The 27,592-nt window shown below is 42.1% G+C and overlaps 3 protein-coding genes and 1 pseudogene across 8 annotated transcripts in view; 1 reads left to right on the forward strand and 3 right to left on the reverse strand.

Annotated features, from left to right (window-relative positions):
* Window positions 1-446: 446 nt before the first annotated feature.
* Window positions 447-3,653, reverse strand: LOC148410591 (zona pellucida sperm-binding protein 3-like; annotated as a pseudogene).
* A 1,475-nt stretch (window positions 3,654-5,128) lies between these two features.
* Window positions 5,129-9,324, reverse strand: LOC148410592 (zona pellucida sperm-binding protein 3-like). Its single transcript, XM_088436871.1, has 10 exons — window positions 8,977-9,324; window positions 8,118-8,233; window positions 7,948-8,051; window positions 7,708-7,882; window positions 6,590-6,707; window positions 6,442-6,524; window positions 5,704-5,858; window positions 5,490-5,645; window positions 5,334-5,432; window positions 5,129-5,280 (listed from the first exon to the last, which is right to left on the reverse strand). The coding sequence occupies exons 1-10, from the start codon at window positions 9,322-9,324 to the stop codon at window positions 5,129-5,131; spliced, it is 1,506 nt and encodes a 501-aa protein (XP_088292997.1).
* A 1,161-nt stretch (window positions 9,325-10,485) lies between these two features.
* LOC148410593 (uncharacterized) lies at window positions 10,486-13,175 on the forward strand. 2 transcript variants are annotated; one of them, XM_088436495.1, is made up of 4 exons: window positions 10,486-10,588; window positions 10,655-11,002; window positions 12,137-12,243; window positions 12,330-13,175. In XM_088436495.1, the coding sequence occupies exons 1-4, from the start codon at window positions 10,525-10,527 to the stop codon at window positions 12,534-12,536; spliced, it is 726 nt and encodes a 241-aa protein (XP_088292621.1). In that variant the 5' UTR covers window positions 10,486-10,524; the 3' UTR covers window positions 12,537-13,175. The 2 variants fall into 2 exon arrangements, with proteins under 2 accessions (XP_088292621.1, XP_088292622.1); XM_088436496.1 differs by having other exon boundaries at window positions 10,541-10,578.
* A 468-nt stretch (window positions 13,176-13,643) lies between these two features.
* tnrc6c1 (trinucleotide repeat containing adaptor 6C1) overlaps window positions 13,644-27,592 on the reverse strand; it is a 38,090-nt gene continuing 24,141 nt past the window's right edge. For 2 of the 5 annotated variants that reach the window (XM_088436489.1, XM_088436494.1), the window contains 15 exons: window positions 26,500-26,694; window positions 26,090-26,256; window positions 25,934-26,011; window positions 25,613-25,831; window positions 25,155-25,295; window positions 24,926-25,045; window positions 23,946-24,029; window positions 23,597-23,837; window positions 23,112-23,528; window positions 21,910-22,059; window positions 21,517-21,627; window positions 20,813-21,031; window positions 20,058-20,131; window positions 19,810-19,949; window positions 13,644-19,739 (listed from right to left, as the gene is read on the reverse strand). In XM_088436489.1, the coding sequence (XP_088292615.1) occupies window positions 19,370-19,739; window positions 19,810-19,949; window positions 20,058-20,131; window positions 20,813-21,031; window positions 21,517-21,627; window positions 21,910-22,059; window positions 23,112-23,528; window positions 23,597-23,837; window positions 23,946-24,029; window positions 24,926-25,045; window positions 25,155-25,295; window positions 25,613-25,831; window positions 25,934-26,011; window positions 26,090-26,256; window positions 26,500-26,694 (2,726 nt within the window). In that variant the 3' untranslated portion in view covers window positions 13,644-19,369. The remainder of the gene's footprint in view (window positions 19,740-19,809; window positions 19,950-20,057; window positions 20,132-20,812; window positions 21,032-21,516; window positions 21,628-21,909; window positions 22,060-23,111; window positions 23,529-23,596; window positions 23,838-23,945; window positions 24,030-24,925; window positions 25,046-25,154; window positions 25,296-25,612; window positions 25,832-25,933; window positions 26,012-26,089; window positions 26,257-26,499; window positions 26,695-27,592) is intronic. The other 3 variants (XM_088436490.1, XM_088436493.1, XM_088436491.1) reach the window with 3 other exon arrangements.

Consider the following 27,592-nt stretch of genomic DNA (forward strand, 5'->3'; position numbering starts at 1 on the left):
ACACATTGTCCCTTTAAAAGAAGCAGTACTTCAGGTGTATAAGTGATGGGATTGTTCCATTGCATGTTTAGTAAGGGTTGGCATGTGTAGTTAGGTGGGGAGTTTTTTTTTTTCCACATAAAATGACCATGTAGTGTTTATTTTTGTAGTTAGGTGAATTTTTTTTGGACATAAAATGGCCATGCATAGTAAAGCATTTTTTTTCTCTACAAAAAAAAAACAAAACAAAACCCACGACCATCTATAGTAAGATGAAGAGTGAGGCGGTGTTATCGAGGCAAAAAATGTGTAATTAGGTGGAGGTTTTTTTATTCCCCACACAAAATGACCACTCATGGTAAAGTAAGGACAAAAGGAAGCTTTAGAACCTACAATGAATGAAATAAAAACAAAAACAAATAGTTGTAAAATGAACTCTTTATTGGATGGGCCACTTTGTCGCTTGCCTAGCTTTTGGTCAAAATCACAAGAGGACCTAGGACCAGAATGTCACAGTCGACACCTGAAAAGCGACAAAAATCGCGTAAATACAGCATGGAAATGCTCGAGTAGCTCCGTTTGTGGCTCACCATCAGGGTTGAGATGTTTTGGTGGAAAATGTCTGCAGGAGTTGTCACAGCAACGGCACACGTCAGGGCTCCCATCTACATTTTCCCACCTAATGGAGAAAAAGTCCAAAATAATGCAAAGACATTTTCTGTTTTGACAAATAGAGTAATAACATTCCATTTAAAGCGTTGTCACCTGGAATGCACATGAGTGCACGCTTTGTTGACAGGGTTGCTCCTCCGCCTTCCAGCGGTGGCTTTCAGCAGGCATGTTAGAAAAAGCTGGAAATTGAAAAAAAAACAGTGGGAATCGTCAAACCGCGGTCTATGGCCCCGAGGCCACTTCTCACCGTGTTCCTTTCATCCCTGTTAAATAGGAAAGTATCCAGCTGCAGCTGGAGAACATCCGGCCTGTTTCTGGAAAGGAAGCGGGATCTTGACCCGTGCTGTTTTGAGTCTCTAAGACACCTGGTGGACACAATCGGGACGTCAGCGGACCTGCTTGAGACACTAATGGACACGCTCTGTTGTACCCGTTGTTTCCGACCAGGAAGTATCTGGGCAGCGATGCCGCATCTGGGCTCAGAGTGGCTACGCAGCTGTCCATGAAGAGACGTCTTTCTTCTGGACCGGGATTGGTGTAGGACGCCTCCACGTTGAGAGAGTCTCCCAGGTTGAAGACATTGAGCAGTCTCTGACTTGTCCAGTCATCTGCAACACAGCAAAGAAACTTAAATACACGCAGACAACAACATACAAACTTTGAGATAAAATAAACTCAAAACGCTCATAAAAAACTTGCTGTAAAGTGGAAGGCGAGTACATTTGAATAAAACTATTGCCAAATTCAAATTAAAATGAGGATTCTGTTTATTTTTGTTATTTATTCTATTGTCCTTGTTACAGGGATACAAATTTTCACAAAATTATCAAATTAAAAAAAAAAAAACACAATTCTAACAGATAGATTAAAAAAAAAACAGATTGAGGAAAAAGCTCTCTTGCCATCTTAAAATTCTTGCAACAAAAAGAAGTAAAAATGTAAATTATGCTACATGGGGAGTCAGGTCAAATTTAAGTGAAACAATTGCCAAATTCAAAATAATATTAAAACAAGAAAAGAACAAATGTGAAGAAAAATTCTTACAAAAAAAATAATAAAACAAAAACCTGAAATTGAGAAAAGCCAGCGTCTTGCAATACTGAACTTTAAAAAAAAAAAAAAGCAGATTCTTGCAATGTCTGAAAAAGAAACAAATGAAAAAAAATGGGGGGAAAAAATGTCATTGTAATATTACAGGGCACATCAAGTCAGACGGATTTTGCCCCCCACTGTCAACTGAGATTGACATAGTTTCTCAGAGCCCAAATACTTCATCACGTCTCAGCTCACTATCATCACATGACCAAACTCAGAGCAGCTGAGCCGTGATTGGTTGTTCCCTCGCAGCTGCGATGTCTAGAAGCAAAATGGCCGCCTGCAAAGACGGCTAAAACAGGTAGACTTCCTTCTTTTTAGACTCGTGGGGCTGAGCTTTGTAGAAAGAATTTGACTGTCCTTTGATAGAATTTTTTTCCACACATACACACAAATTCTAATATATAACACACACGCACTCACCGGACATGAGTCTCAGGGAGAAGGCCGAAGTCTTTGACACGGAAATCTGCTGCGGAATCTGAGGCTGATTGCTGCAAACACACTACAAACTTAGGAAAATCATGGATAGAAAAATATGCCATTACAGTTTAGGTGGCGGTTACTGCCTGCGTTGTTACTTTTTGTAGTAACAGGACACAGGGACGACAATTTTGGTCTTTCTTGTGCTGCCATGATGACTCGCGGTAGGCAAGAAGGTCAGCTGGTTCGAGTAGATCAGAGAGTTGTCTGAAATCTGCAAACGGAAAATTATTAAAAAAAAAAAAAGTATATTTATTTTCTACACAGTGGCTATTTTATAGACTAACATTACCTGTGGACTAGTTTTGTAGCAGATTGGGTGCTGATTTTTATATGAGCTTAAAAGTGAAGAATTATATTGTCTTGCGGCTCGCCATTACAATGAAGAAGCTGAAGGGTTCGCTTTCAAGTTCAGTATGATACAAAAAACAGGAGAAGGATGTTTTCACACTACTGGCGCTACAGTACAAATAAACTGCAGGAAACACATGACAGTCCTATGAATAGCACCCCCAAGCCAAAAAAGATTACAAGCTCCGCATTTAGGTGAACCTGGCGAGCAACGTTTGACTTATTTACACATTTTCAGCAGTAAAAAGTTAATATTGTGTCTAGAACCAATTCTGATAACTTATTTTTCCATGTACAATTACTACCTTTACAAAACACATTTTTTACACTTGCTGGCAACTGACAATGACATCACAGTTGCTCAAAACTCAGGTAACAACCAATTACAGCTCATTTGGTTCCTGAGAGATCATGTGATCGCAAGCTGTGCTGTGATTGCATATACTTAAATAATAACCAATGTCATTATCAGTTGACAGCAGGTAGCAAACTTGATAAAAAAAAGTTGTGTTCTGTATGTGAAAAATATTGATAAATATGAACTACAGTTTTTTTGTATCAAAATATACATTTCACGTTTGTTTGACAAAAAATGACAGGAATATTCTTTAAAAAATGGCATCAAAACAAAAAAAGAATTAGCATCTAACATTATTAAATAATAAATAAAAATAAATAATAAAAAATAAACTACTTACTGATAGGCGAGTGCCACAGTGCTGAAGTCCAGCCTTGATGAGCAGTTCAGAGTCAGCGTCAAGGTAAGCCCGGCATCTGAGGTCTGAATACGCGTCCTCCCCCAGGAAGACGTCCCCAGGAGACACAATCTGTCCATACACGTCCGCCTTCACCTGGATGATCATCGAGGTCGGAGCGCACGTCACACGCACGGGAGGCAAAAGCGCGTTGGATTGAACTTGGCTTATGCCATCGGTATCGCCAAGCGCAACCGGGGACTTGTACTGTCTCCCGTCTTTGTCGATCATGGGTCCGTCCTTCAAAGCCCGAATGGCCAGGGAAGACGAAAGGAGCAATGAAAAGAAAAACGGCAGCATTGTGTTCTTTGCGGACATGTCAGGACTGACATGCTTCATTTTCCTGTCAGCTCAACTAGTGGGACCAATTAGCTTCACCTGGGGAAGATAGCTGCAAGCTGTTAACTACTGATTGTTGGACCCCACCTCTGTCCCGTCAGCTGGGATTGGCTGCTGAGGACAAGCAAGCTGAAAAATCAATGGATGGTTGACAATCGTCCTCCAATTAGGTCGAGAGCAGGGGCGGAGTTACGCGGTGTGGACAAAGCGCATTTTTGCTTTCTGGCCATCCTCATATATGGATGCAATATTCTTTGACCCTTTGATACTCTGCCACGTCATTTATATTAAGTGCATATGTAAAGAATGTGCAATTAATCCGAAGACAATGTCTAAAGAGACATGAATATTCAGTTGTATAATCACAACATCGAAAAAAAACACGGCAGAAGTCATTGTTTATATCATGCCAGCAGTCGCCATGGTTTCATTAAATGTACACAAATACCAATCTTTTTTTTCAACTAGCAATGTACAAAAACAGTACATAACTTGGATGCAAAGTCAACTAGAAAAATAAATACAAAGGTAAAAGCAGGATTTTTTTTTTCCTCATTTTGCCTTTTATTCAGATATATAAATGTGCCACTGATCACAGAATGCAAAAAGGCATCAGCTGTCACTTCACAGTTGGCTTTCAGCAAGTGAATCAGTGCACGAGATGAAACTATGCAATAGAAAACTCAAGAAAATGGCATTAGGGAAACTCTGCAAAATGCTATATTCAGGCTGAGTTTCCTGCTTGAGCTTGATGGACTTTGCTGAGGTTATGTTTACAATTGGGCTGTCTGGAGATTGTACTTTTATTTATGAAAAAAAATATGTATATATATATATATATATATATATATATATAAGTAAACACACACACACACGTTTTTGCATTTCTACCAAACAGACAAAAACGAATGTTTTACTTTTAAAATGTAGCCTGACTATTTGAAACTAATTTATTTATAAAACATCATTTAGTGCTGATTCCAATATTTTACTCAAGCGCTGTAGATGTCACAAGCTCTGCATAAATTGTTGAATGCAATTGTGAAGTTTCTAGCCACACCCCTGCAGTACTAATCGTTAATTCATGAGAAATTGCACAATTCAACCTACCTAGTTGACAGTCAGCCCAGCACTGGCTTGTGTATGGAAGTCGCTTAGTCATTCGAATCTTGAGACAGGTGTGTAACGAACCGCTGAATGCCATTTCATATTGCTACCGTTCTTATATCAGATTTTTTGAAAGCTGTGGGACGCTTCGTCCTAACGGGACTGAAAGGGTTCAAAATCTGTCGCCGACTCAAATGTAACTAAGAATTTAACACTATTGCATAACAAATTGTACTGTATATTTTAAGGTGTAGAGGCAGAATTTGAGTTCAAGTATAACGGCCCCACAGAGAGTGAAAAAAAACAATTTAAACAAAAATAAAGAAATGAATTCATTATAAATTGCTTTATTTCTTCGGGCCTTTGACAGAGTTGTCCGACTGCGCATCGGTTGCATTGAACTCGATGGAGACCCCGGGGAAAATCTCAGCAGGCTCAGTGGAGTTCCCGCGCCCATTTGGCGCCATGGGCGTCGGCTCAGGAACTTCACTTTCTTCATCTGCATCAGAAAAGAGCATCAGAACCAGAGCTCGCCTCACAAAGCATGTTTACCTTTCAGATCTATTTCACTTGAGGAGTCATAGTCTTCAGAGGTCAAGTCATCATCCAGTTCTTCCAAGAACAGACCGGGAAGGAGTCCCTTCTCTGGGTCTAAAGCAGATGAGCAACATGAGCGTCACATTAGGTCTCAGTTGGCCCAAAACTCACCCTTCTGGTTGTTGAGGCCGCTCATCCACTGGCTGCCGTACAGAGCGGGCCTGCTGATCTTTTTGAGCACCGGAGGACGCTCCTTTTCGGGAACACTCCAACTTTTCTGCTTGGGCAGAATCAACATGGGACCCACTTTGGCCTGCTGTTCCCACCCTGAAAGAAAAACACAAGTCAAGTCATGCGAAATTGCTGTTGGGATATTTTTACATACCACTTGTTGGAGTTCTGCTCCAATGAGGTTGTGGTTCTGCTGGCTTGCTGAAAGCGCGTGGTCCAAACTTGGCAGGCTTACTGGGAGCTTGCCCCGCTTTGTTTTGACTTTGACAATAACCGCACAGGTAGTCGTTGCCGTCAGCTGAGCGCCACCTAAAAAAGACAAAGGTGATTTTTTTTTTTGCTAGCATTAGCATCAGGCTAAATGTTGCACTAAAGGGACAGTGTGCAAGATTCAGTTTATCCTTTAAAAAGAAAGGCAATTTCAAAAACTTGCAAATGGATGCGTTCAATGACAAACAAGATGTTTCAAATATAATCATAGGTCTAGTTATTAAATTATATTACATGGAGGTGTGGCACTTCTCCGGAGGCGGCCATGTTTGGTATAGCTATGGATAATGGTAAATTCAACACAGCACCTCCTGCTGGCCGTAGTGAAAAACTGTCTAAATCATACACACTGTCCCTTTAAGTGTGCAAACTTTCCATAAGTTTGTTACTTTACGTTTGAGTACTAAATTGGTCAACTTACTACAAAAATTACCATATTAAATGAGCTTAAAATTCTTTCAGACATTACAATTCAATTAAATATGTAAAATGCATTAACACATTGTACATTAAATAAGCTATAACAGTTAAATTATTGTACATTAAAAAAAGTTAACAGTTAAATTGAAAAAATTAAATAAAAACAGCAACTGTAGCCGCAAAATTCAAACCAAGCACTTGCCTCCCGTTGACAAAAGTGCACGCCTTGCTTGGCGCTTCTGTATCGTGGACTGGCACCGCATTCAAGAGGCACGTGATGTAAAGCTGCACAAAACGGCCATTTTTAAGCATTAACTGCACAAACATTCCCTAAAAAGGCAAAGACTCACCTCTCCTTTGTCTTCATCCTGAAACCTGAAGGCATCGAGGATTAATTGCAGCTTGTCATCCTGTGTCCTTGTGAGGAAACGAGATCTTGAAGACTGTAGCTTCGAATCTAACAAGCACCTGTTCATGGAAAAAAAAAAAAAAGAAAAGCATTTTGGAACTAGAAGTTGCAAAAATCTAGCAGGTTGCAGTCATCTTGTTAGGTGACAGACAAAAAAAAAAAAAATGGAGGGAGGTCCCTGTTGCAAAGTTGGAGAGGAAAAAAAATTACAACACCTATTGGCTCAAGGTGACGTCATCGGACAACAGCGACCACAAATTGGGAGGGGGATTGAAAATATTAGTATTTCTCATAAATATTCCAAATATCTTCAAGCTACATAACATAATGAGCATGAAGGTACCTCATGAAATGTATACAATGTGTTAAAAAAAAAAGAAAAAAGTAATGCCATTAACTACAGCAAATAATTCAGAATACATAAATTCAGAATGCATATTCAACTTCTTGAATGCAGAACAAGGACTTTCTAAAATTATACACTGCATATATAAATGAAAGTGCGTGGTGTGCATTGATTGGTTAATTCAACACTGAAGCCATTTGTTGGCAAAAATTATGGAGATACTCTTTTGGTTATCTTCAGAAGTTACGCGAGTGTTTACTCAAATATATTTGATTATTCTTCTCCCCATATAAAACCGATACCTTAAAAATTGTTTTGCCTCTCAGCTTGTAAATTTCACATGATCAAAAGCCTTAAAAAGAGGTGAGCCATGATTGGTCCTTGCCTTGAATACTTGAGCTTTCATTTAACAGCAACGGACAAGCTTTTAGGTGCTAAAAGTTACAGCTGAAAATGGAAAACTTGAAGATTTCCTTTTATGGAGTTATGATACTGCATCATCTTTGAACCAGGAAGTGACCATTTGAGCAGCTAGAGTCCAGCCAATTATTTTAATTTAAGATGCAAGCTCAAAGTGACAGGGCAGATCTTCTTTAAGACTTGACCTACATTGAACTCTTTTAACCGCAAGCTTTAAGTGACAAAACAGATGTTTTTCAAAATTTGACTTCCAGTCATGCTCTTTTATAAGCTTCATAATGAATACAGCTCACCCATTTTCGATAAAGATGTATCTGGGCAAAGAGTTGACGTCCGGCCGAAGAGTGGCCACGCAGCTTTTCAGGAAAACACGCAGGCCCACGTGATGGCCCACTCGGACCGAGGCCTCCATGAAAATCGACTCCCCCAGGTAGTACACGTTGGCGCCCCTTTCATACTGCCAGTCGTCTGCAAAGAAATGCAAGGAAGCAGACAAAGACCAAAAAAAAACCATCCTAGAACAAGCGGCATACTTGTCATAACTCGGAGTTTAAAATCCAAAGATTCTACTGCAGCCTGTGTGGACATGAAGGGGATCCACGTGGGTGTGATAGAAGAACTGGACAAACTATAGCGTCTGAACACAAGCACAACATTAGAACCACTTCATGCAAATGTTTTGACACGGCCCAAAAATCCTCACCTTGCATAGTGACACTCAATGGGAATGACTGCCCCGTCCATTCTGACCAGGCCGTCAGGAGACTGGGCGGGTGTGTAGATGAGCAGGTTGGTGTAGACCAAGGAAGTGTCCATCATCTAGAAATGATTCAGACACGTGTCAAACATGGGGTTTTGACCATACATTTTTTTTTCCTTTTTTTTTAAACCAAGTACCAGATTGTAGTTTAAAACTGTATGCGATTTACATGAAAGGTCATCAGTGGAAAACATAGAAAGCGAGGAAACATTTGTGAAAATTTAACTATGGCCAGAATGCTTAAAATGATGGGGCAGTACTTTAAATGAATTGTTGGCTTGAGATTTCACCAATTTGGACACTTTTCCAGTCTAACATAAAGATGCCCCATAATTCAACGCGCAGGGTAATCTAGTGAAAACATGGACCGATACACTACCAAATAGTCACCATGACGCCAAACCATAGGCTAAATTTTCCCGAGTGATTACAGCAGCTAAAATAGCTTCACTGGTGCTAGATTTCAAAATCCAGGTCATAAACTAGACCAATTTAAATTCTCAAATTACACCTGGCCCTCTAGATTTTGTATAATCGGTACAGAAAAAAAAAAAAAAAAGACACCAAGTGAAAATTTCAAAATGAAAAGTATTTTTCCTACTTATTTATATGATAAAGTACAATTATTTTCTATGCATGTCACCACTCACCGAAGGGTTCTGACACTCCATAATAAATTTCTGGCTACACCCCTGCATACAGTCATGGCTTCATGAGATTATGTCGATTAGACCGGGCACAGATTTCAAAACCGGTTCAACTCATGACGGCAAAAAATACAGTTACACTGAATGCACCTTACCCAATATTTAGTGCCACAGTCCAACAAGCCCACATGTATAGCGTACTCATGCTCAGAGGACGGCACGGCGGCGCAGAGGCCGTCGTCCGGCCCCACGCCAAGGCGCACTTCATAATTGTGGATCGGCGCCCCCAAGCCAAACAGGTCGGCTCGGATCCGGATCTCCAAGGAGTCCGGGTGGCAGGTCACCCGGACCGTGTTGAGGGAATTTCGCTGGTCCGCCGGCACCCGGTGCTCAGGGTCCTTGTGGCGGTGATCCGGATGACTCGGGTTGAGGAAGGGAAGGCCGCGGCCAGCCAGCGAGCAGGTCACACCTGACAACAAGAGGACGAGGACTAAAGGTAGCATTGCTGAAGGCCGCTGCCTAGCACCGCGCCACAAAAACCCCTCTTGCACTAAAAGCCTTCCGGCATGCAGAGTAATCACCCCGAAACCTTTTTATTGGCTGCCAGTCAGGTGACCTCAGGATTGCACACCTGAGTCCTATATTCTCTAATGGCGCATACATGCATGCACATGCAGACTCTTCAGACCACTTCACTGCACTGGGACTTTAGAGGCCACATGTATTCTAAAACAATGTCTGAGAGCTTAGACTAATAAAATCATTAAATAGTTACATGAGAGAAATTGAATGAGGTATAACCAAGACAAATTTGGGACATCTTCATTTTTTAGAAAAAATCTGCAGTTTATCCTATCACTTAAGAGATTGTATTAGAACTGAAAAATGTGTATATTTTCAATACATAAGATTTATTATTGTCCAATGTTCGCCCCATGCCCTTGTTATCTTGTTTATTTTTTTCACTTTCAAATTCAGCACGTGGGCCAAATTGAACCCCTAGATCACTGGTTTCAAACTCAAAGCCCGGGGGCCAAATCCGGCCCGCCACATCATTTAATGTGGCCCGTGAAATGCTAATTACGACTTTGTTTCAGGCAAAATTCTCAATTTATCACCAACTTTTACACATTTTTTTGTGGAACAGTTTTAAGCAGCCTCTGATTTCAAAATATATAAACGTGTAACAATCATATTTCAAATTGATTTGACTTCACAGTTACAATGGCCCTCTATAACTAATATGTGGCCCACGATAAAAATGAATTTGACACCCCTGCCCCAGATGGCCCGTTTCGGCCCAAGGGCCATGCATTTCACACCTCTGGTGTAAAATAAAATAGATAGATAGATAGATAGATAGATAGATAGATAGATAGATAGATAGATAGATAGATAGATAGATAGATAGATAGATAGATAGATAGATAGATAGATAGATAGATAGATAGATAGGCAATGTCCTTTACATAGAAAAGGACGGTTTATTTTGTTTTTGGGGCGGGGGTGCTGGAAAACAAAATCTTTGCACTTGACCAACCCAAATCTCGTCGGAAAGCAAAACCCCGTCAAAATATTAAGCGCGCACAATCATAAGAAGAAACAGTTGCTTGCGGCTATGATGTTTCTTCCTGCTTTGCGGCGAAGAACAACAAAGTGAGCGCAGGAAACGGCAGGAGGCTCATTGTGAGCTTTAGTGTCAAATGTTGAAGACTAACATGAAGACGGGCATTGTGTTTCTCCTTGTCACTTTTCAGGTATCGAAAGGTAAGAATCACTCTTGTTTTTAAGTTTCAAAACTTTGCTCATTTCAGTGTTTTTCTGTGTGCGCAGTCAGTGCAGATGTGAGCTTCATGCAACTGACAGAGAAGCAGCCTCTGGAGCTCTCATGTCCAATTCAACAAGACCACGACGGCCCGAGTAGTCTCCACCTGTATCACCGAAGAGGCCCAGCTCAGACCACCCTTCTGTCCGTGACTCTCGGTGACGAGGGCGAGGTCAGGCTGGACCCCGACTACAAAAGACGTTTGCGGCTGGTCGGAGGGCGCAACTCCTCTCGGGTCAGAGTGATCCTGTCGAAAGTGGAGCAAGGCGACGCGGGGCTGTATGTGTGTGAAAACCGAGACAACGGCTCGCAGCGTGTCTTTCTCACTCAGGTCTTCTTGCTGGTCGACGCCTCAGGTAAGGAAGCAACTTCCGTGAGACTTTAAAACAGAGGTGTGAAAAAGCTTAACACTGCTTAAAAACAAAATTTATGTGATCAGCTCTGATTATGCTCAACAATATCGAAAAATATCACTCAAATATTTTGGATTTTATGGACATTTTTGTGATTTCGCTTTTTTTAATGTGCCTTGCTGGCAAAAATTGGCAATGGATTAGATGGTGGCGGTGAATTTATTTCACGAGGAGAAACACTGAACAAATCTTCAAAATGTTTATTGCCACTACCAGTGTACTGTCACGTAAAAAATAAACAAAACAAAGAGATATTGTGCATATTAAACTACCACACAACTTTGCCTAATGCTACCTTAATGCTATCACATCATGCAAAACACTAAATAGGCTAACATATAACATGTATGTCACAAAATACAAAATAATACTAATAATTTTATCATTAAGTTCAATGTCACCAAAAATGAGATGGGGAAAAAAGGATGAAAACTGTTTAAATGCTGTCAATATGTTAATATTTCATTAATATTTTCTTAGGATATTTTCAAATCTTCAAATTGCAGACAAAAATGACCCCTTTTGTTTCCAACTCAAAACAATAAAATGGCTGGTGATCAGTTTTTTTTTTGTTTTTTTTTTAATGAAATACCTCAATACCTACCAACGACATACATTTTGGCATCGTATCATTTTCTTCGATTGTACAAACTGTATGAAACTTTGTCTTTTTTTGCAATAGACAAAGAAATATTTCATGAAAAGGGAACTGAACAATATAAATAAAATCAGGCGCCGAAGGGAAACAAACCTGCGTGGCATCACAAAAATTGGTAGGTAGGACCCAGTAGTTTCTATTAGCATGGATAGTCCTGGTAAACATATTCTGCATAACAATACACTGCAGCTATACTATTCATACATTCTTTATCCTCTGCAAAGAAGTGACTTGTCTTTATGTAAACTAAGTCTGTATCATACTGCCCCCAGGTGGCCAAGGCAGTTTGCAAAAGACTGCACTATAAAAGGTGTTTTGAACTTCACATCACACTTGGAAAATAAACATACTAACAAACATAAAAAAGATGAGTTTTTTTAAAAATAAACGTGTGGCTTTTTTTGTTTGTTTTGATGCAGGTAGGCCATGCCAGTGCTTCTCCAGCTACCCCCCTCTGCTCATGACCATATTTTCAGCAACCGGTCTCATTTTAATCATGCTCTTGTGGCTTTCCATGGGAGAATGTGTAAGTAGGCTCAAAGAAAGCAAAAAAAAAATCCAAAACGGACGCTCGTTGTGTTATAGTGGAACAACCTGCGAAATGTGTTTTAGGTGAAGAAAAGGGGTCCCCCCGCCACCAGGCCAGCTGCTGTTCCCATTTATGAGGAAATGGACAGGAAGCAGCAAATCTCTGACGTCCCTGCGGACAAGCAGGAAGCCCTGGACGAGGTCACCTCTCCATTGTACGCAAACACACTCGTCAGACAAACGCAAGACAACTACTATGCATGCCCCAGACAAATCGCTCTCAGAACTTGAGTGGAAATCCTACAGTAATTCTGCGGTTTTTTGCCTCTCGGTTAACATATGGCCCACAATGTTTTTTCCTGCATCTAGTCAATCGAAAAAGAGAACATTTTTCTCTTTTTGTTCATTTAAATACATAATTTAGTCATTGATTAGGAAAAGTAATAACATCATTACATTGGTTCAATCATAAATTCATTTTTAACATGTTTTAAATGCAAAGAATTATTTTACCTTGTCAGGCTCCTCAGCTAACTTCTGTGCACTTCCTCTATGCCCCCAAAAATGCTGCAAGATGGTGGTTTGTAAGAAACTTGTGCACAAACTATTTTATGCTAATAAATCAGTAATACATAGAGAAGTCTATATATGATGTGAAACTACAATGAAATTTAAACATGATATTATGACAAGAATATGTATTGTATTCTATATTGGAATATGGTAAATAATATTATACATGATCTATTCCTAAAGACTGTTGATCAGAAAAAAATCGAGTTTTTCTTACTGTGTACAGTATTTTTGCATTTCCATTATTAGATTTCTTTCTGGTGGTTAAGTTTGTGTTTTCCCTTTGCTTCCAAAGTATGCTTTTGAAAGTATTGTTTTATTTTCATAAATGTAAAAAATAAAGACATTTGAAAAGCACGCTTTTTGTCCTCAACTGACTATAGAAACAGTTCCTAAATAAATAAACCAATATGTGAATTAGCGAATGCATAACCAGGAATATGCAAGGGAAATAATTCATATTTTTTTCATTGATATTTGATCTTGGACATCTAGTCATTTTAAAACTCAAATATGGGCCTTTTATGTTGCCAATCTTGGATTTCAAGTAGTCTTTTTAAAGAATACGGAAATATTTTTATTTTAACTGATTATTGCCATTGAGTTGCTTTGCATAACATTTCTCTCATCGGTTATCACTATAGCATGATTTAGTCAGGCCTAGAGTGAGTAATCTAAACCTCCCGGGAAATTGAGTCTCAATAATTTCATACCAAAAAAAGGACTAGCAATAATTTCACACACAAGCAGAAACACGACAGCCCGTTTTGGACCGGCTCAACCCAAAAATGGAAAATCCCACACAACAAAACAAAAGAGCACATGTTTTTCTTAAACAGCCGAGAAAAAATTGCTATTTTATTAATATCTGAAAGAAGCTCCATAGTTAATGAAAACATTTGTTTTTCGGTGCATGTCGTTTGAACAATCACATTCTATGAGGAGAAAGATATACACAGAGAAAAATCCAAATAAAACATTACAAGCCACTGACTTTGAAAATCATTAAATCTCAGTACAGACATTTTTTTTTTTCTGAGTACCCCCCCTTCCCCCAAAAGCAGCCCTAACTCCAAACACACTGATACCCCCCCCCCAAAAAGAAAAGCAAACCCCATAAAAACCTTGAGGATGACAGGCTGGAATCCCACAGTGCTAAAGAGTGAGACGCTCATTGGTTTTTAGGAATACACAGCATGGCGATGTAACGCTAGGTCGATTGGAATCAGGGGACAAACACATCGAAACCAACAATACAATGGACCCCCCCTCCCCCAAATAAAACCCCTGCAATAAATCAGCCACGCCAGTGCAGGCTATGAAATCGCCATCCTCCGCTCCGCCGACACTTGTGCATAGTTTCATGTTCCTTTACAACCAGCTCCTCGTTTTCACAAACATCCTCGCCGTGCCCAAAAATGTTCCACAAAAAAAAAAAAAAAAACCTTTTCATGAGCCACGCGCGCACACACACACACACAAAGATAAGAGAATAATGCACAACACTCCTGATTCAGTCAGGATGGGACCTCAAGAAAAACTAAACAGCATTTTGCATCTTATTCACGGTCATTTTTTTTTTTTTAAACAATCCACATTTTCTGTTTTGAAATGTAAAGCGATTTTAATATATAGATTTTATATATAATATAAAGCACTCCATATTCATTTAAAAGTCCATTATTTGGTTATTACGTAACTGCTACGGATTTAGAAACGACAAGTATTTGCTCCTCCTCCTCAAATCCATAACTTTCAGTGCTTGGATGATTCGTAATAATATTCGTCATCAAAATGTACATTAAAATGATGTGGAGTTGGTACTCTGGAACCCTGGCCTTCCTGAGACGAGATCCACTTTTTCATGTGTGCAAGATAGTGAGCAATTGTCTTTTTTTTTTTTTTCTTGATTCTTATTTTTTTTCATATAAAGTAAAAAATATATAGGATCAAAATAAAACATACAGGCTTTCAGTTAGTCCAACAGAAACACAGAACGAAACAACACTGTTCGATCCCAGAGTTCTTAAAGTAACACGAGAAATCTTCATTCTGTGTTGAAAAATGGAAGCATTTGTCCTCTTTTTGTTTTCTTTTTTTTTTTTAACTCCTTCCTCCTGACATTCCCATCGTTTTAATTCTTTTGGAACTCCATAAGGAAACAAAAGTGTTTCGTAAACTGTCAGTGGCCTGGTGGGTCATGAAATGAGTGAAAGAGAGCGCAAAAAAAAAAAAAAACAAACAAACAAATAAAGTAGGCACCTCAGACAGCAGAAGTCCTTCTACCCCCCAAACATCTATGGCCACAGGTCTGTCAAATACTTTTTTTTTTGTCCTTTTTGTTTTTATACATATTTCGTGATTTTTTTTGTCTTTTTTTTTTCTTTTAGGTTTGAATGAGGTGCATCAGGAATGTTCCAGGAAACTACCAAATTTTGCAAATCATTTGGCCCACGTCGTAGGGCAAAAAAAAAAAAAAAAAAAGAGATTTTGTGTGTCACACAAGTCCCGGAACTTTTCTGACACCTCGTCGTCAGAAAAATGGTGCAATACTCAAATGCGATCCATACTTTCCTTGGATTATTGTCCACAATGAAAGCCACTAAAGGTAGATCAACATGACATTAAAAACAAAACAACACACGCACACGTATTCTGTTTTTTTTCTTCTTTTTTTTTTTTTAGTCCTTGAGTAAACACGTACACGTGAACTGTCCCCCTTCGGTACTTGTGTCATGTCGTTCGATTTAGCTGGATGAGGACACTCAGTGCAACGCTATAGAGGCTATAATCACAACAATACTGAGTTTGACAAGAAAACAAATTAAAATGGCCGACACGCTCGCACTCGCGTACGGTACAAGCAGCCTTGTGCAAACATTCCCACCCGACGCACACACTCACGTGTTTGTTTAGCCTTTTCAAAGTCGATCCTTTCTTTTCAACATGTCTTGAATTGGAAACATACAAAAAAAAAACTAGAAAAAGTGTTCACATTACATTATTGGCGCTTCTTTTGATTCAAGTATTTGTTTTCATTATTTTTTGTATTTGTCTGATATGTTAATGATCTTGTCAATGTTAGGGAGGGTACATGGGCCACACACACACACACACACACACACACACGCACGCACGCACGCACACACACACACACACACACACACACACACACCACTCATACACAGATGCCCGAGATGTGTATGAACTAGCATGTGCATTATCAACCCAGGCATTTGTTTAGAGAAGGGGTAAGGAACCCTGTGGTTTTTTTTTTTTTTCAGCCATGTAATTCTATAAAGAAATAAAACCTCTTCAAAATTGCCAAAATGCTTCAGACAGACAATAACATACATTTTTTTTTCCTTTCTTCAATCTCATATAACTCCTTGTAGGACTTTCTAAGAATTGAAAGAGGTTGCCCGAGAAGCTTTGCTGTTTTTTGGAACACGGACCTCTTTGATCAATGATTGCGCAACTTTCTGCGTTCCAGTCACATTAGAGTACTGCAAATTTTCATTTTCAAAAAGAGGGGTGAGGGGGTGGCGGAATCAGAAGCGGGCGTTTGACCTCTGACACAATCGGGTGATTTGTTGTGGGGATGGGCCCCGCTGACCCAAACCCTGGTGGCCCGGTATGCCATTGCCACTCTGAGTCCAGTTCCTTGAATCCAGTCCAGTGTGGAGTAAACATGCACGCACACGCCTCAAAACAAAACAAAAAAACAAATGAACAACACAGGCATTAGTGATTGTTTTGTTGAATGACAAGTCTGAAAAAAGTGACTCTGGAAGAGAGAAAAACACACATAAAATGAAAAAAAAAAAAAAAAAATTAAGACTTGGTACCGAACTTGAGATGTGTTCCTGTTTGAAGCTGGCGCCACCCTCAGGTTGGAGGCCCAATTTACTTTGAGGTGACGGCTTGCAGAAAAACACATCTCAGATTTGGAGTGCACAGTTCTAAAAACATTTTTTTTTAGTTTCTTTTTTGTTTATGAAAAAAAAAAGATAAAGATCCTGTTTTTTTGGTTTTTAAAAGAGATGTACCCGATGTGACCCATAAACAGTTCGGACAAAACCGCTTCCTCCTGATGATTTAAAAAAAAAAAAAAAAAAGCAGCACGGCCTCCTCCTCCCACCATGCAGCGGAGAGGCGTGGTCACGCGACGGTGATATTTGGATGTCAGTTGGCACGAGACTGAAGAAGGTTCCCCGGCGCGAGAGTCGCTGTCCGGGTGGTCATTATTTTGACGGGAAGCTGCCTTGGTAGTAAAGGTGGCGAGTGGAGTGGTGACGTTTGGCAGACGGCGGGGTGGGCGAGGGGCACGGGGGGTCAAGTGAGGATGGCGATGGCTGCGAGTTCACACCTCCTTGTTCTTTGCATAGAAATGGAAGGCTGCGTCTCAGTGGAGGTGGCTCCAAGTGGAACTGAGTGCTCCCAGAGGTGAAACGTAAAGCACCAGTGTGTGTATGCTGAGGGAGCCCCCCCCCCCCCCCCCCTCCCACACCAACATCCTCGCTGGACGGACACAGGAAGCGGGCTCATGTGTTTGCGAGTCGTCCGTTTCGATGGGAGTGAGGGGCTGAACACTGCATAAAGCCACGATATCGTCAATCGGCAATGATTGGAAACAGTAACAGCAAACATCAACAATAACGTAATGCGATAAGGAAAAACAAAAGCCTCCATCTTTAAGTGGAAGTGGAGGTTGCTGAGGGCAGCAGTAGTTGTCGTAATAGTAGTAGTAGTAGAATAGTAGTAGTACACTGAATACAGGCGGGCTGCTCCGGGCCCCGGGGAAGAGGAGGGCGGGGGCGGGGTGGGGGGGGGGTTGAGGTCTGCTTGCAGAGCGCGGCGCCCTGCAAGCAGGCAGGCACTCAGCGGCCACGCCGGCAATGACGCGAGTAGAACGCGCCTCTCCAGGAAACAAGGCCTTAAAAAAAAAAAAGAAGAAAAAAGGGAGGGGGGCGAAGAAGTTGGGGGGCGGGGGATCTCGGGTTGCCATGCCGCCCCCTCCCACCATCTTTAACCTGTCAGTTGCATTCACTTTGCTACCATGTTCATTCTGGGCCCCCAAGGAGTGAATCAAGCAAAAACATTCACATCCTTGTCAATTTCCATGTCAGTGTCGCTTCTCCTTGAAGGGTGCGAGTGGGCGGGGCACAGTGGCTGTGGGATGCTCTTGTTAAGTGCTTATGACGGACCGGGCCTTTCACATGGACTTCATTTTGTTTGGGCAAAAATGAACAGAAGAAGAAAAAGTCAAGACAGGCGCCTTTCATTTTGGTTTGATGCCTTCTCTCTCCATACACACACGCACGCGCGCACACACCTGTCGCCTGCTGAGAAGTGCTTTTAGTGAATGTCCTTGAATATCAGACAGACAAGCTTGCTACTCTCCTGAGCTCACACATACACACATTCGCACCCAAAGTAGGTTGAGGGGATTTAGTGGCAGTTTGAGTCTGGGGTGCTGCAGGTCGTGGTTCTCCATGGACGGTAGTCTGTGGTGGCTTATATTGCACGTCGCTTGAAATGGTTGTTTTGTGACAAAGGGGTACTGGGGGGTGGGCGCACCTCTTTTCTTAATTTTGTCTTGAGGTGCGGTGAAAAAGTCAGAGACTAAACTGCCAATTGAAGTGCATCCAAGTGTTTTTTTTTTTTCTTCGTTACAACTCCGCAGTAATAGCAGTGGTTCATTTTGTGAGTCCGTCACATCGACCCAAAATAACCCCAACATCCGAACACGTTTCAATTCATTCACCGCCGGCCCAGTTAAAATGGACCTTTGACGTCTGTGGTCGTCAACGGCGATGAATGAGTTAATAAAAGCGTTTTTGAAACTTACTAGCAAAGGTTCAAGGAAAAAAAAAGAAAGCGCACTACAAAAATAAATGGCTTGAACAAGGCGAACCGAGTTGCATCATTCCCTTTGAGAGCGTTTTTGTTTTGTGTGTGTGTGTGTCTGGGGGGGGCTCTGTGCTGTTTGAAGCCGTGAGCCGTGGTTGCTTCCGTTAGGCCGCAGCAGCATGTACTCTCCGCTCCACTTTGACTGGCTCAGAGATAATGGGGTGTGCAAGGGTCCGATTGCTGCTTCGCCGAGTTACGCGACGAGTGAGGGAAGCAGGGCGGTATCGAGGTTAAGGCCAATATTAGTGCTGAGTCCAACCAGCGCTCTGATTGACATTTTTTTTTTTTTTAACTTTGGGAATGACGCCTTCTCACGGGTCTCTGAGGTGCAGTAATGATTGCCTCGGAAAAGGCAGAGAGGGATTAAGCAGAGTTCAAGATGGCAGCTTGTCAACGCGCCGGTACATGTCCACGTTTGACTCGGGGAGTTCACATGTGTAGAAAGAGTTTTTCTTTATATGAATCGGACATCTTCCTGTGTCTCCAAGTGTAAAAGCTCAACGAGCAGAACTGCAACTTAAAAACGACAAAAAAAAAAAGGAGCAAAGGAAGGCGATGAGGTGGGGCGGCCTCCTCCTTCACCTTCGATGCTTACTCCCACGCTGATTATCTCCATCTTTATTTTTGTTCCGTTGTCCTCACATGGACTCCCCGCTCAGCAGGTCTCCAGGCAGCAGCGTATTGATCGGGCTGGGACTCCCCATGACCCGGCCCTCCTCTCCACTAGGGGGCCCCCACAGGCTGGAATACTGCTGCACGCCGCCCCACAGCAGCTCCCCGCCCGCCTTTGTGCCGCCGGAGCCTCCGCCGCCGTTGTTGTTGTTGTTCCAGTGGGGCGCGTGGCCAATGGGGTGGGCGGCTCCGGACCCGCCCATCCTGGTCTGATTGGCGCCCGGAGTGGCCTGCCAGCTGGTCGTCCCGCCGAGCGACTGGCCCTGTGCAAAGAAGCGATTGACTTCCTCTTCTCCGGCAAACTCTGCCAGGATGGTGGTGTTCCCAAGCACGCACCTGGACGCACACAAACCAAAAGGCTGAAATCTCCTGAGGACCGATGGCCTCGGAGCCAACAAAAACATACATGTGCAGGGACTTCTGAGCCTTGGCAGCTTCGTCCTTGGAGCTGTAGCGCACCACAGCGTTGCCCTGTGTCAGGTTGAGGTGGAATGTGATGAGCGGGCCGTGCTGCATGCACAGTGTACGCAGAGTTGAACCGTCAATCTGCCGCAGAGAGGGTGAGGTCAACGGTGCGCCATAACCGCAAGCGTGCTTCAAGTGCTCACAAGCTCGGGCGGAATGAAGGACTCCTTTTTTTTTTTTTTTTTTTACCTGTGGAGTAAGGTTTCTCAGAACCAACCAGCTACTGGTCCTGGTGGAGCTGTCTGTACTCCACGTGGTGCCTGCTGCAGGAGGAGAGTGGAAGATTAGTTATCGGAACGGAATGGAGCCGTGGTACACTCGTATGCTTCCATCGCGCGTTCTGTCGCGTGAGATAATCAGAGTTAAATTCATGTAAAGTTCAGCCAATTCAAATAGATTTTTGACTTGAAAACTGGGCAAAATGTGTTTTGCAAATATCTGAGAAGAAAAATCCGTTTTTGCAGACACGTCAGACCACTCGAGGTCCTTTCCAACACAATATACTAAAACAAATAGGAATTCCATAAAATAAAAAAAGGTGGCTCAGTGGTTGAATGGTTAGCACCTCCGCCTCACAGTTAAGGGACCCGAATTATGTGGAGTTTGCATGTTCTCCCCGAGCCCGTGTGGGTTCTCTCCGGCTTCCTAAAAGATGCATGGCAGGTGTATTGGACACTCTAAATTTTCCTTAGATGTGATTGGGTGATTCTTGAGAGTAAGGATTTCAAGAGTGATAGATGATGTGAGTCCCATAGATGAGGAAAAAAAAAAATGTATGTAAGGGCAGAATTAGGGATAGGCGTGGGCAGAGATTGAAGAAGGTGCCAAATTTTGGAGCGACTGATAAATTCTGTTTGAGTGATGGTAAGATTGCTGGGAATATGGCCATTACATTTCGAATGAGATATATTCTTTAATTTCCGCAGAACCAGATGTGTCCTTACCCGTGGTGTAAGAGCTGCTCCAGCCTTGGGACAGACCCAGAGAGTTCCCCCCCCACGTGGAGGACGGCTTGGTGTTGGTGAGGCCGGGCGGAGGGCGGGAAGGGGCCGCGGAGCTGCTTCGGGGTCCCTGCGGAACTTTCCACATGTCGTGGGAAAGAGAGGCCTGACTGTGGGAGATGGGACCCGGGGACCAAGTGGACTTCATCTCTGACAGTTTGCCTGGATGGACAAAAAAAAAAAAAACATTTGGATGAGTGAACCCAAGGAAGGAGCATAAATCAATGTTCTGCATATCCTCAAAATATCCTCGAGGCTGCTCGATTTACAGTATTTACAGCACGTTTCCGTGGTTTGACGGTATTCAAAATGCTTATTCGTTTTCATGCAAATTCCAGTATTACTACGGCACCTTGATCAGTCAAAGAGAGCAGTTGGTTAAATGTCAGTTGAAAAAAAAATAATGTTATGCTGTCCTGCATTCCCATGCACGAGTAGGAGGGAGGGTCACCAACACCACGGGGGGGTTGTGCACTGCAGGAGGGGCAAGCTGTCAGAATGGAAGCTCTAACGAGTCCTGGTTTGTTCGGGTGAAATGACTCGACAGGCAGGCTGGGGGGGTGCTCTTCAGTGAATGTACGGGGAGGGGAAAGGATAGTTTGGATTCGCGGCGGTTGACCCGCCGCAACACAGGGTGAGCCGTGTACCTGTTTCGTCCGTATCCGGGGACGACAGACTGAACGAGCTAGTGTAGGCACTGACTGACCAATCAGAGGAGGGAGGCAGAGCCTCGTTCTGAGATGAGGTGGGAGAAGAGCCTGAGCCGATGGCAGCGCACAAACAAATACACACAAACAAAAAATAAAGCAGAGAGAAAATGGAATAAAAGAAAAAATGTAAAAAGAAATGGGATTAAGAACAGAGGAAAATGTAAACAAAGATTGCCGAAGCAGTTTAGAGCAGAAAAATGGGCAACAAATGAATAAGGAAGCAGCAGTGCTTGCAATATTGGAATCGAAATGTAATATTCAAAAAACGAAAAAAAAAAGAATACCATTAAAAGTAACAGAGTGTTTTGCTGGACTAAATATGTCACTCACCTGCACTTCTGTCTCGCAGCAGGTAGCGGTTGACATCTTGGATGTTAGTGTTGATTGTGGGACCACTCGGGACGCTACCCGGCGTCATGTTGGGGTCCGTCTCTGGGTCGATATTCTGGAGACCCTTCCAGGGCACGCCTGGGCAGAACTCTGTAAAGCGTCAGGACAAAATTTGCAAATGATTTATATTTCATAAGGATAAAAGCACTTCAGGAAGTACATGAGATTTTAATTGGCTTTCTTGCAGGTTTCAGCAAATCGAAATGAAGGTCTTTTCGTGTCATTTTTTAAGGTCACTTTTTTGTTACAAAGAGCAAATTAAGAAGAACATGCAGCAACTTGTTGCTGAAATGTTATACTGACTCTTTAGCAAAATTTTGGATGGCTTTATTTAGTTAAATTTCATATGCATGCACAATGTCATTAGTAATGCAATTTTCCAGCAGACGAGCCACCTGCATCACTGCTGTGATACAATCAACTTTCATGAGTTTTTGATCAACTTATGCAATACCAAAGACATATTTTCAACTTTTTTTTTAAGTCCTGACATTAAACTGCAGATCCTATACAATTATTTAGATATATTTCCAAGTGATTGAAGGGTCTAAAGCCTGCTGGAGAATTAAAAATTAATTCATTAGGTAATTAATTACACAGTAAGGTATTGGATGACTTGTTTACTAAATTGATGAATAAAAGAACAAACGTAATTGATCATCTTACGTAAAAGTACTGAAGCAATTGATCAGTTTCGGTAATAATGTGATCAATACTTTAGGTAAATAAGTTCTAAAGTAATTGATTACTTTAGATAAGGGATCTAAAGTCATTCATTATTTTAGCTACTCAAGTACAAAAGTGATGAATTAATTAGAGCCTTAAGTAATCAGTTACTTTACTACTTAAATACCTACAAAAGTACCTGAAGTAGTTTATTTTTTTAATGTATAAAGTAATTGATAAGTAAACTGAAAGAGATACAAATAAGTACTTGGGATTGAATGTATGGACTCATTGAATCATTTGAAACGCCCAGGAATACCACGAAAAATGTCGTTCCAATGATAAATAAATGGCACACCCTTGAAGGCATTTTTTCCACGCAAAAACGATTCGCGCTACTTCTAGCGCTAAATATTTGCAAACCACTGCGCTCGAATACCAGCCTTTTGTTTCCTAATTGAAATGCACATTTGTACCTGGCGGCCAGTTGATGTTTGTCCCGTTGGCCATCTTGTCGCTGCTGCCCTTGCCCTGCCCCCAGCTGTCTGGCGGCACCAGGGGACTGGTGGGAGACTCCGAGCTGGACATCAGGTTATAGGGGCTGTAAGAGTCATCCAGCTGAGGCTTGCCAGGGGGCCCCAGGTTGGTACCTAACATGTGGAAAAACAAAACATGCTGACTCATTCCTGGGTTCTTATCATTTTGCTTTAACCGGTCTACTTGCTCCTCACCATGTTTGCTCAGATTGGCCTCCAAGGGAGAGGAGCTCCCAGACAGGCTTTCCATAGAGTTGGGGTGAGTCCACTGTGATAGGCGTGACTGGGGCTGGGGCGGATCCTTCATAGACATGCCCACCTCCATGCAGTTTACATTCATGTTTGGATTCAGTCCGGCTGAGAAGAACGACACATTTCAATTGATGCCAGAAACGACTTGTGCGATTCGCACTGGGATCACTCACAGAGAGAAGAATAGGGGTTGTAGGTGTTTTGAGAAGACTGTGGCTCTTTGGTCTGCAGGTCAGGGAGGCCCGGAGCCTGGGGGTGGCCTGGAAAGGAATCGAGGGTGGATTTGGTCCCGCCGTGATGTAGGCCCGTGTGGGAGTGGGGGGGCTGCTGTTGCTGCTTCATGAGCAAAGCCTGGGCCAGCTGACGCTGGTGCTGTTGGATCTGCTGCTGCATGTTATTGATTGTACGTGCAACCTGCAACAATCGCAGTGGCATTGTTTTTTCTTTCTGTCCTCGCTTCACTAAACCATTTATTCACACGGTCGGCGTGCGAACGTTTATGGAACGGAGCCCAAAACTTACTTGCTGCTCTTGTTGTCGAATGGGTCCAGAAACGTTGCGCTGCGCCTGTAACATCTGCTGCTGAATTTGTAAACGCTGGTAAGCCTGTAAATCAGCCAGACGCTCAATTTTAATTTCATAGGTAAAGATAGTGAAAATGTAAGCTTTTCTAACTTCTCACAATTTTTGGCAGAAAAACGTTAATATTTTGTCTATAATTATTTGATCACCGAATTATGTTTACAAACAATACCCTCATGCTGTGCATTGTTTGAAAACACTGTCAATGGTAAAAAAAAAAAAAAAATGCACTAAAATCAGTGATGCTCTGGAATATTGACCTACAATATCAAATGCCGTAATAGATTAATCACTTATTTCACTTTGAAACTTTTGGGTGAAAATACTACATATTTTGTGCGCATGTCTTGAAAAAAAAAAATGTTTTGGGGACAGGAATAAAAGAAAAACTACATTTTTTTTTAAACAAACTCATACCTATAGTTATATTCAAAAGAAAAATAAATAATTTTTTGTATTATTTGCTTCAACATATTTATAAGAGGGACCATTTATTGTCCCTGAGGATTTAAATGATCACCAAATGTTTGACAAAGGTTACATGAAAAAAAAAAGGTGATCCAATTAAGTAATACAGTACAGTAAGTTTAATATTCCTTTTTTATTCACGGGTAAGACCCTCTTTAGGAACATATATATTGTTGGCATCAGGTAGAATTCTTATATCTCCAAAATCATCACTTTTCAGGAGAACCCAGAAACGTTAAATATGTTCAACCATTAGCAATGGATCATGGAAGAGAGCAACCCATTTTCAACGCTTTCAATTTGTCAAAGTGTGAAAAATAACTTCAGCAAATGTGGAGGGACCAATAGTATCCATTTAAAAAAATGTGAAATCCAGCAAAATGAGACTTTACAAGGTTTCGCCCCATTGCCAGCAATATAGAAAATCTGGGACGATTCAGTAAGAAACTCACCAGTTGCAGCTGATAGAGTTGATTCAGAAGGGTCATATGTTGAGGATTTATTGGCGAGGTTAAAAGTGCAGGATTCAGACCAATATTTTTTGCTGCAAACTGTAAGAGCTGTGCTTGAACCTGTGGATCAACGCCACAACATTAAACATCTAACAAAATCGAAATATTTAAGTGTGAACATACAGTGTTAGAGTGGGGGGCTCGTTTTGAACTGTTTGCGGGCATCTACCTGAGGGGAGAGAAACTGAGGCACTTGAGCGCGTAGACTAGGCTGAGAAGAGCCGAGAGGCGGCACTGGCGGCTGAGGAGGCGGCTGAGGCATGGCCCGGGCTTGTGCTGCTCCACCACCAAACATTCCACTCTGCATTTGCTGAACAAACAACACGTTTACACATTAACATTTCACATTTTCGCTTTCGACACCATGACTGCGACGGGGAGGCTCAATGGGATTTTAAAATGAGCAAAAGTTTCAGTACTGTATTTTCACTTTTTACCATTGCCCTTTTGGTACTTAAGTCTTCAAATGTAGCTATAAACATCAAAACATTGATTTTTACTAGGCTGGCAGTGAATGAGGAAAACAAAGAATTGTAAAGACACACTACTGTGAAATATCCTCGAGGAAAAATGTCAGCAGGTGGTATCAGTATTGGAATCAAGGCGTTTGGTGGCGGACTGACTCACTTTATCCATGAAGGGTGAACGGGGATCCGCGGAGGGTTCTTTGGAGAGAAGTGGAGGTCGAGGGCAGCTCATGGGTTTGTTGATAAGCCCGTTGTTATAGTCGTGGCCGGCCATCCCCATTCCCCGCTTGTCCAGTTCCGTTTTTTTCTCCAGTAGGGCACTCATGGCCTGGTCCAGGTTCATGTTGTTGCTCTTTAAAGCCTCCTCGGCCGGATCCCGCTGAAGAACAGATCATGTCATGGGAGAATTTCATTCGAAAGGTTATTCGTTTTAATAAACGGAATAATCCTTCGGTCTAAAAATGAAACACTGATGACTCACCGGGAAGCCCATGTCGGTCAACTGTTTGATAAGACGATTCATAATCCAGGTATCTTCTGGCTTCCCTGGAATTTTGACCTGGGATGATAAAAACATCACAGTAAAAATAGAATAAAAAAAACCCAGAAGTACACGTTTCTAAATAAGTCGCCATACCTTTTGTGGGATCTTTTTGGGTGCGTTTCCCCAAGAGTTAGTGGAGGAGTTGCTCTCTTGGGAGGCAGTGCTGTTCCACATGTCTCCATCCTCTGCATCCCACTGACCCCCTGAGAGGATCAATTCATCACCTCCGCCTCCCCATCCATCTTGCATAGGTTTGGGACCTGAGAATGACACACCAGCATGTTAAAAAGATATAAACACGTTAAAAGTGTTACAGTATTTGTCTGCCACTAGGGGTCAGGATAGGTTCATGAAAAAATACGCGTGCTGTTTTGCCAGACGCATACTGATGACCTTGACTCATCTTGAGAAAAAGCTCCAGCAAGAACAATAACATCACACAGTACAGTAATTCTTCATGTTATTAGAAAAAAAAAAAAAGTGACATTTGGTGAACAATTTACCCGCTTTGCAGGATGCGGCATTCATAGCTGCATTGCCCCTACTGTAGTTATCCGGGTTGCCATCGCCCCAGCCAGTGGGGCCCCCAGTTGGTTTTCCCCAGGCAGATGTACCGTTGTCCACATTGACAGATGAATGTGTAGTTTCGCCCCAAGAGCTTTCCGCTTTAGTGTGGGAGCTGGGAAGTTCTCCCCAGCCTGTGGACACAAAACAGGCAATCTTCCGTCAGCATCAAAGTACTTTTACTGATAACATTCTGCATTCTGAGACACTTTGTGGCGAGTTAAAACGTTTTATCTTTTATCACTTTAGCCATGCAGGGAGCAATGAACTGGTGTTTGGCTTAACAGGATAGTTGACAGGAGGGTAAAATGGCCATTTAAGAATTGGCACAGCCTGATCGGTCTTGGCATGCGAGCTGCGCTATCCCCTGTGTGTCTGTCGCAGTGCCAGGCAGAGTTTAGTGCAGGGAAAGAGCCTGACCTGGAGACTGCTTAATTTTCAGGTTGACACACTCAAGAAGCATATTGATTAAAACACTGGCAAAAACAGAATCCCCTTTGCCCTTGAAGTTTAAAACCTCCACAAGCTATGCACATAGCTAGCTCAGTGACTGCCAGAAGAAAAGTGCTTTTCCATTTAGCTATTACAGCAGCATGCAGAATCAAGTAGAAAACGGCAGGGGGCATCTGTCCCAGGCTGATCTCAGGACTTTCTCTCGTCAGCTCCTGGCAGATGGCGGCCCCACATAATCACACACTTCCTTTATCGCTCTCAATCTGTTTGTGGTGATTTTCATTTTTCAAAAGGAGCTTTGTAAACAACATTCTCGTACTTCCGCCGACTACCCTAAGGTCAGCCGGGCAGACGTGCAAGACACGCCTGATATTTTGTAATGTGAGGAGCCTCACAGACTGGACTGCGCAGCTTATCTCATTTGGATAGCTAATTAGATGTAAATCCAAAAAGGGCAAGCAAGGTCAAGATATTACCTTTAAATCCATCAACAGCTTGTAGCTTAACAGTGACCTGCCCTAACTAATTTGACCAGCGTTTGCGGTTGACACATCTACTTCAAAAGGTAAATTAAACGAG

This window comes from Hippichthys cyanospilos, chromosome 16 (assembly GCF_059441005.1).
Source record: "Hippichthys cyanospilos isolate Australia breed blue-spotted pipefish chromosome 16, RoL_Hcya_1.0, whole genome shotgun sequence".
NCBI lineage: Eukaryota > Metazoa > Chordata > Actinopteri > Syngnathiformes > Syngnathidae > Hippichthys > Hippichthys cyanospilos.

What these genes read in the sequence shown, in the direction of transcription:
- LOC148410592 (XM_088436871.1), bottom strand. Translation starts at nt 9,324, where the DNA reads ATGCTACCTTTAGTCCTCGTCCTCTTGTTGTCAGGTGTGACCTGCTCG. An exon ending in TACATCTTTATCGAAAATGG is followed by an intron (nt 6,708 to 7,707) that starts GTGAGCTGTATT and finishes TTCCATGAACAG; the next exon opens with GTGCTTGTTAGATTCGAAGC. An exon ending in GAGCAGAACTCCAACAAGTG is followed by an intron (nt 5,646 to 5,703) that starts GTATGTAAAAAT and finishes TTTTTCTTTCAG; the next exon opens with GGTGGGAACAGCAGGCCAAA.
- LOC148410593 (XM_088436495.1), top strand. Translation starts at nt 10,525, where the DNA reads ATGTTGAAGACTAACATGAAGACGGGCATTGTGTTTCTCCTTGTCACT. An exon ending in CTTGCTGGTCGACGCCTCAG is followed by an intron (nt 11,003 to 12,136) that starts GTAAGGAAGCAA and finishes GTTTTGATGCAG; the next exon opens with GTAGGCCATGCCAGTGCTTC. An exon ending in GGCTTTCCATGGGAGAATGT is followed by an intron (nt 12,244 to 12,329) that starts GTAAGTAGGCTC and finishes AATGTGTTTTAG; the next exon opens with GTGAAGAAAAGGGGTCCCCC.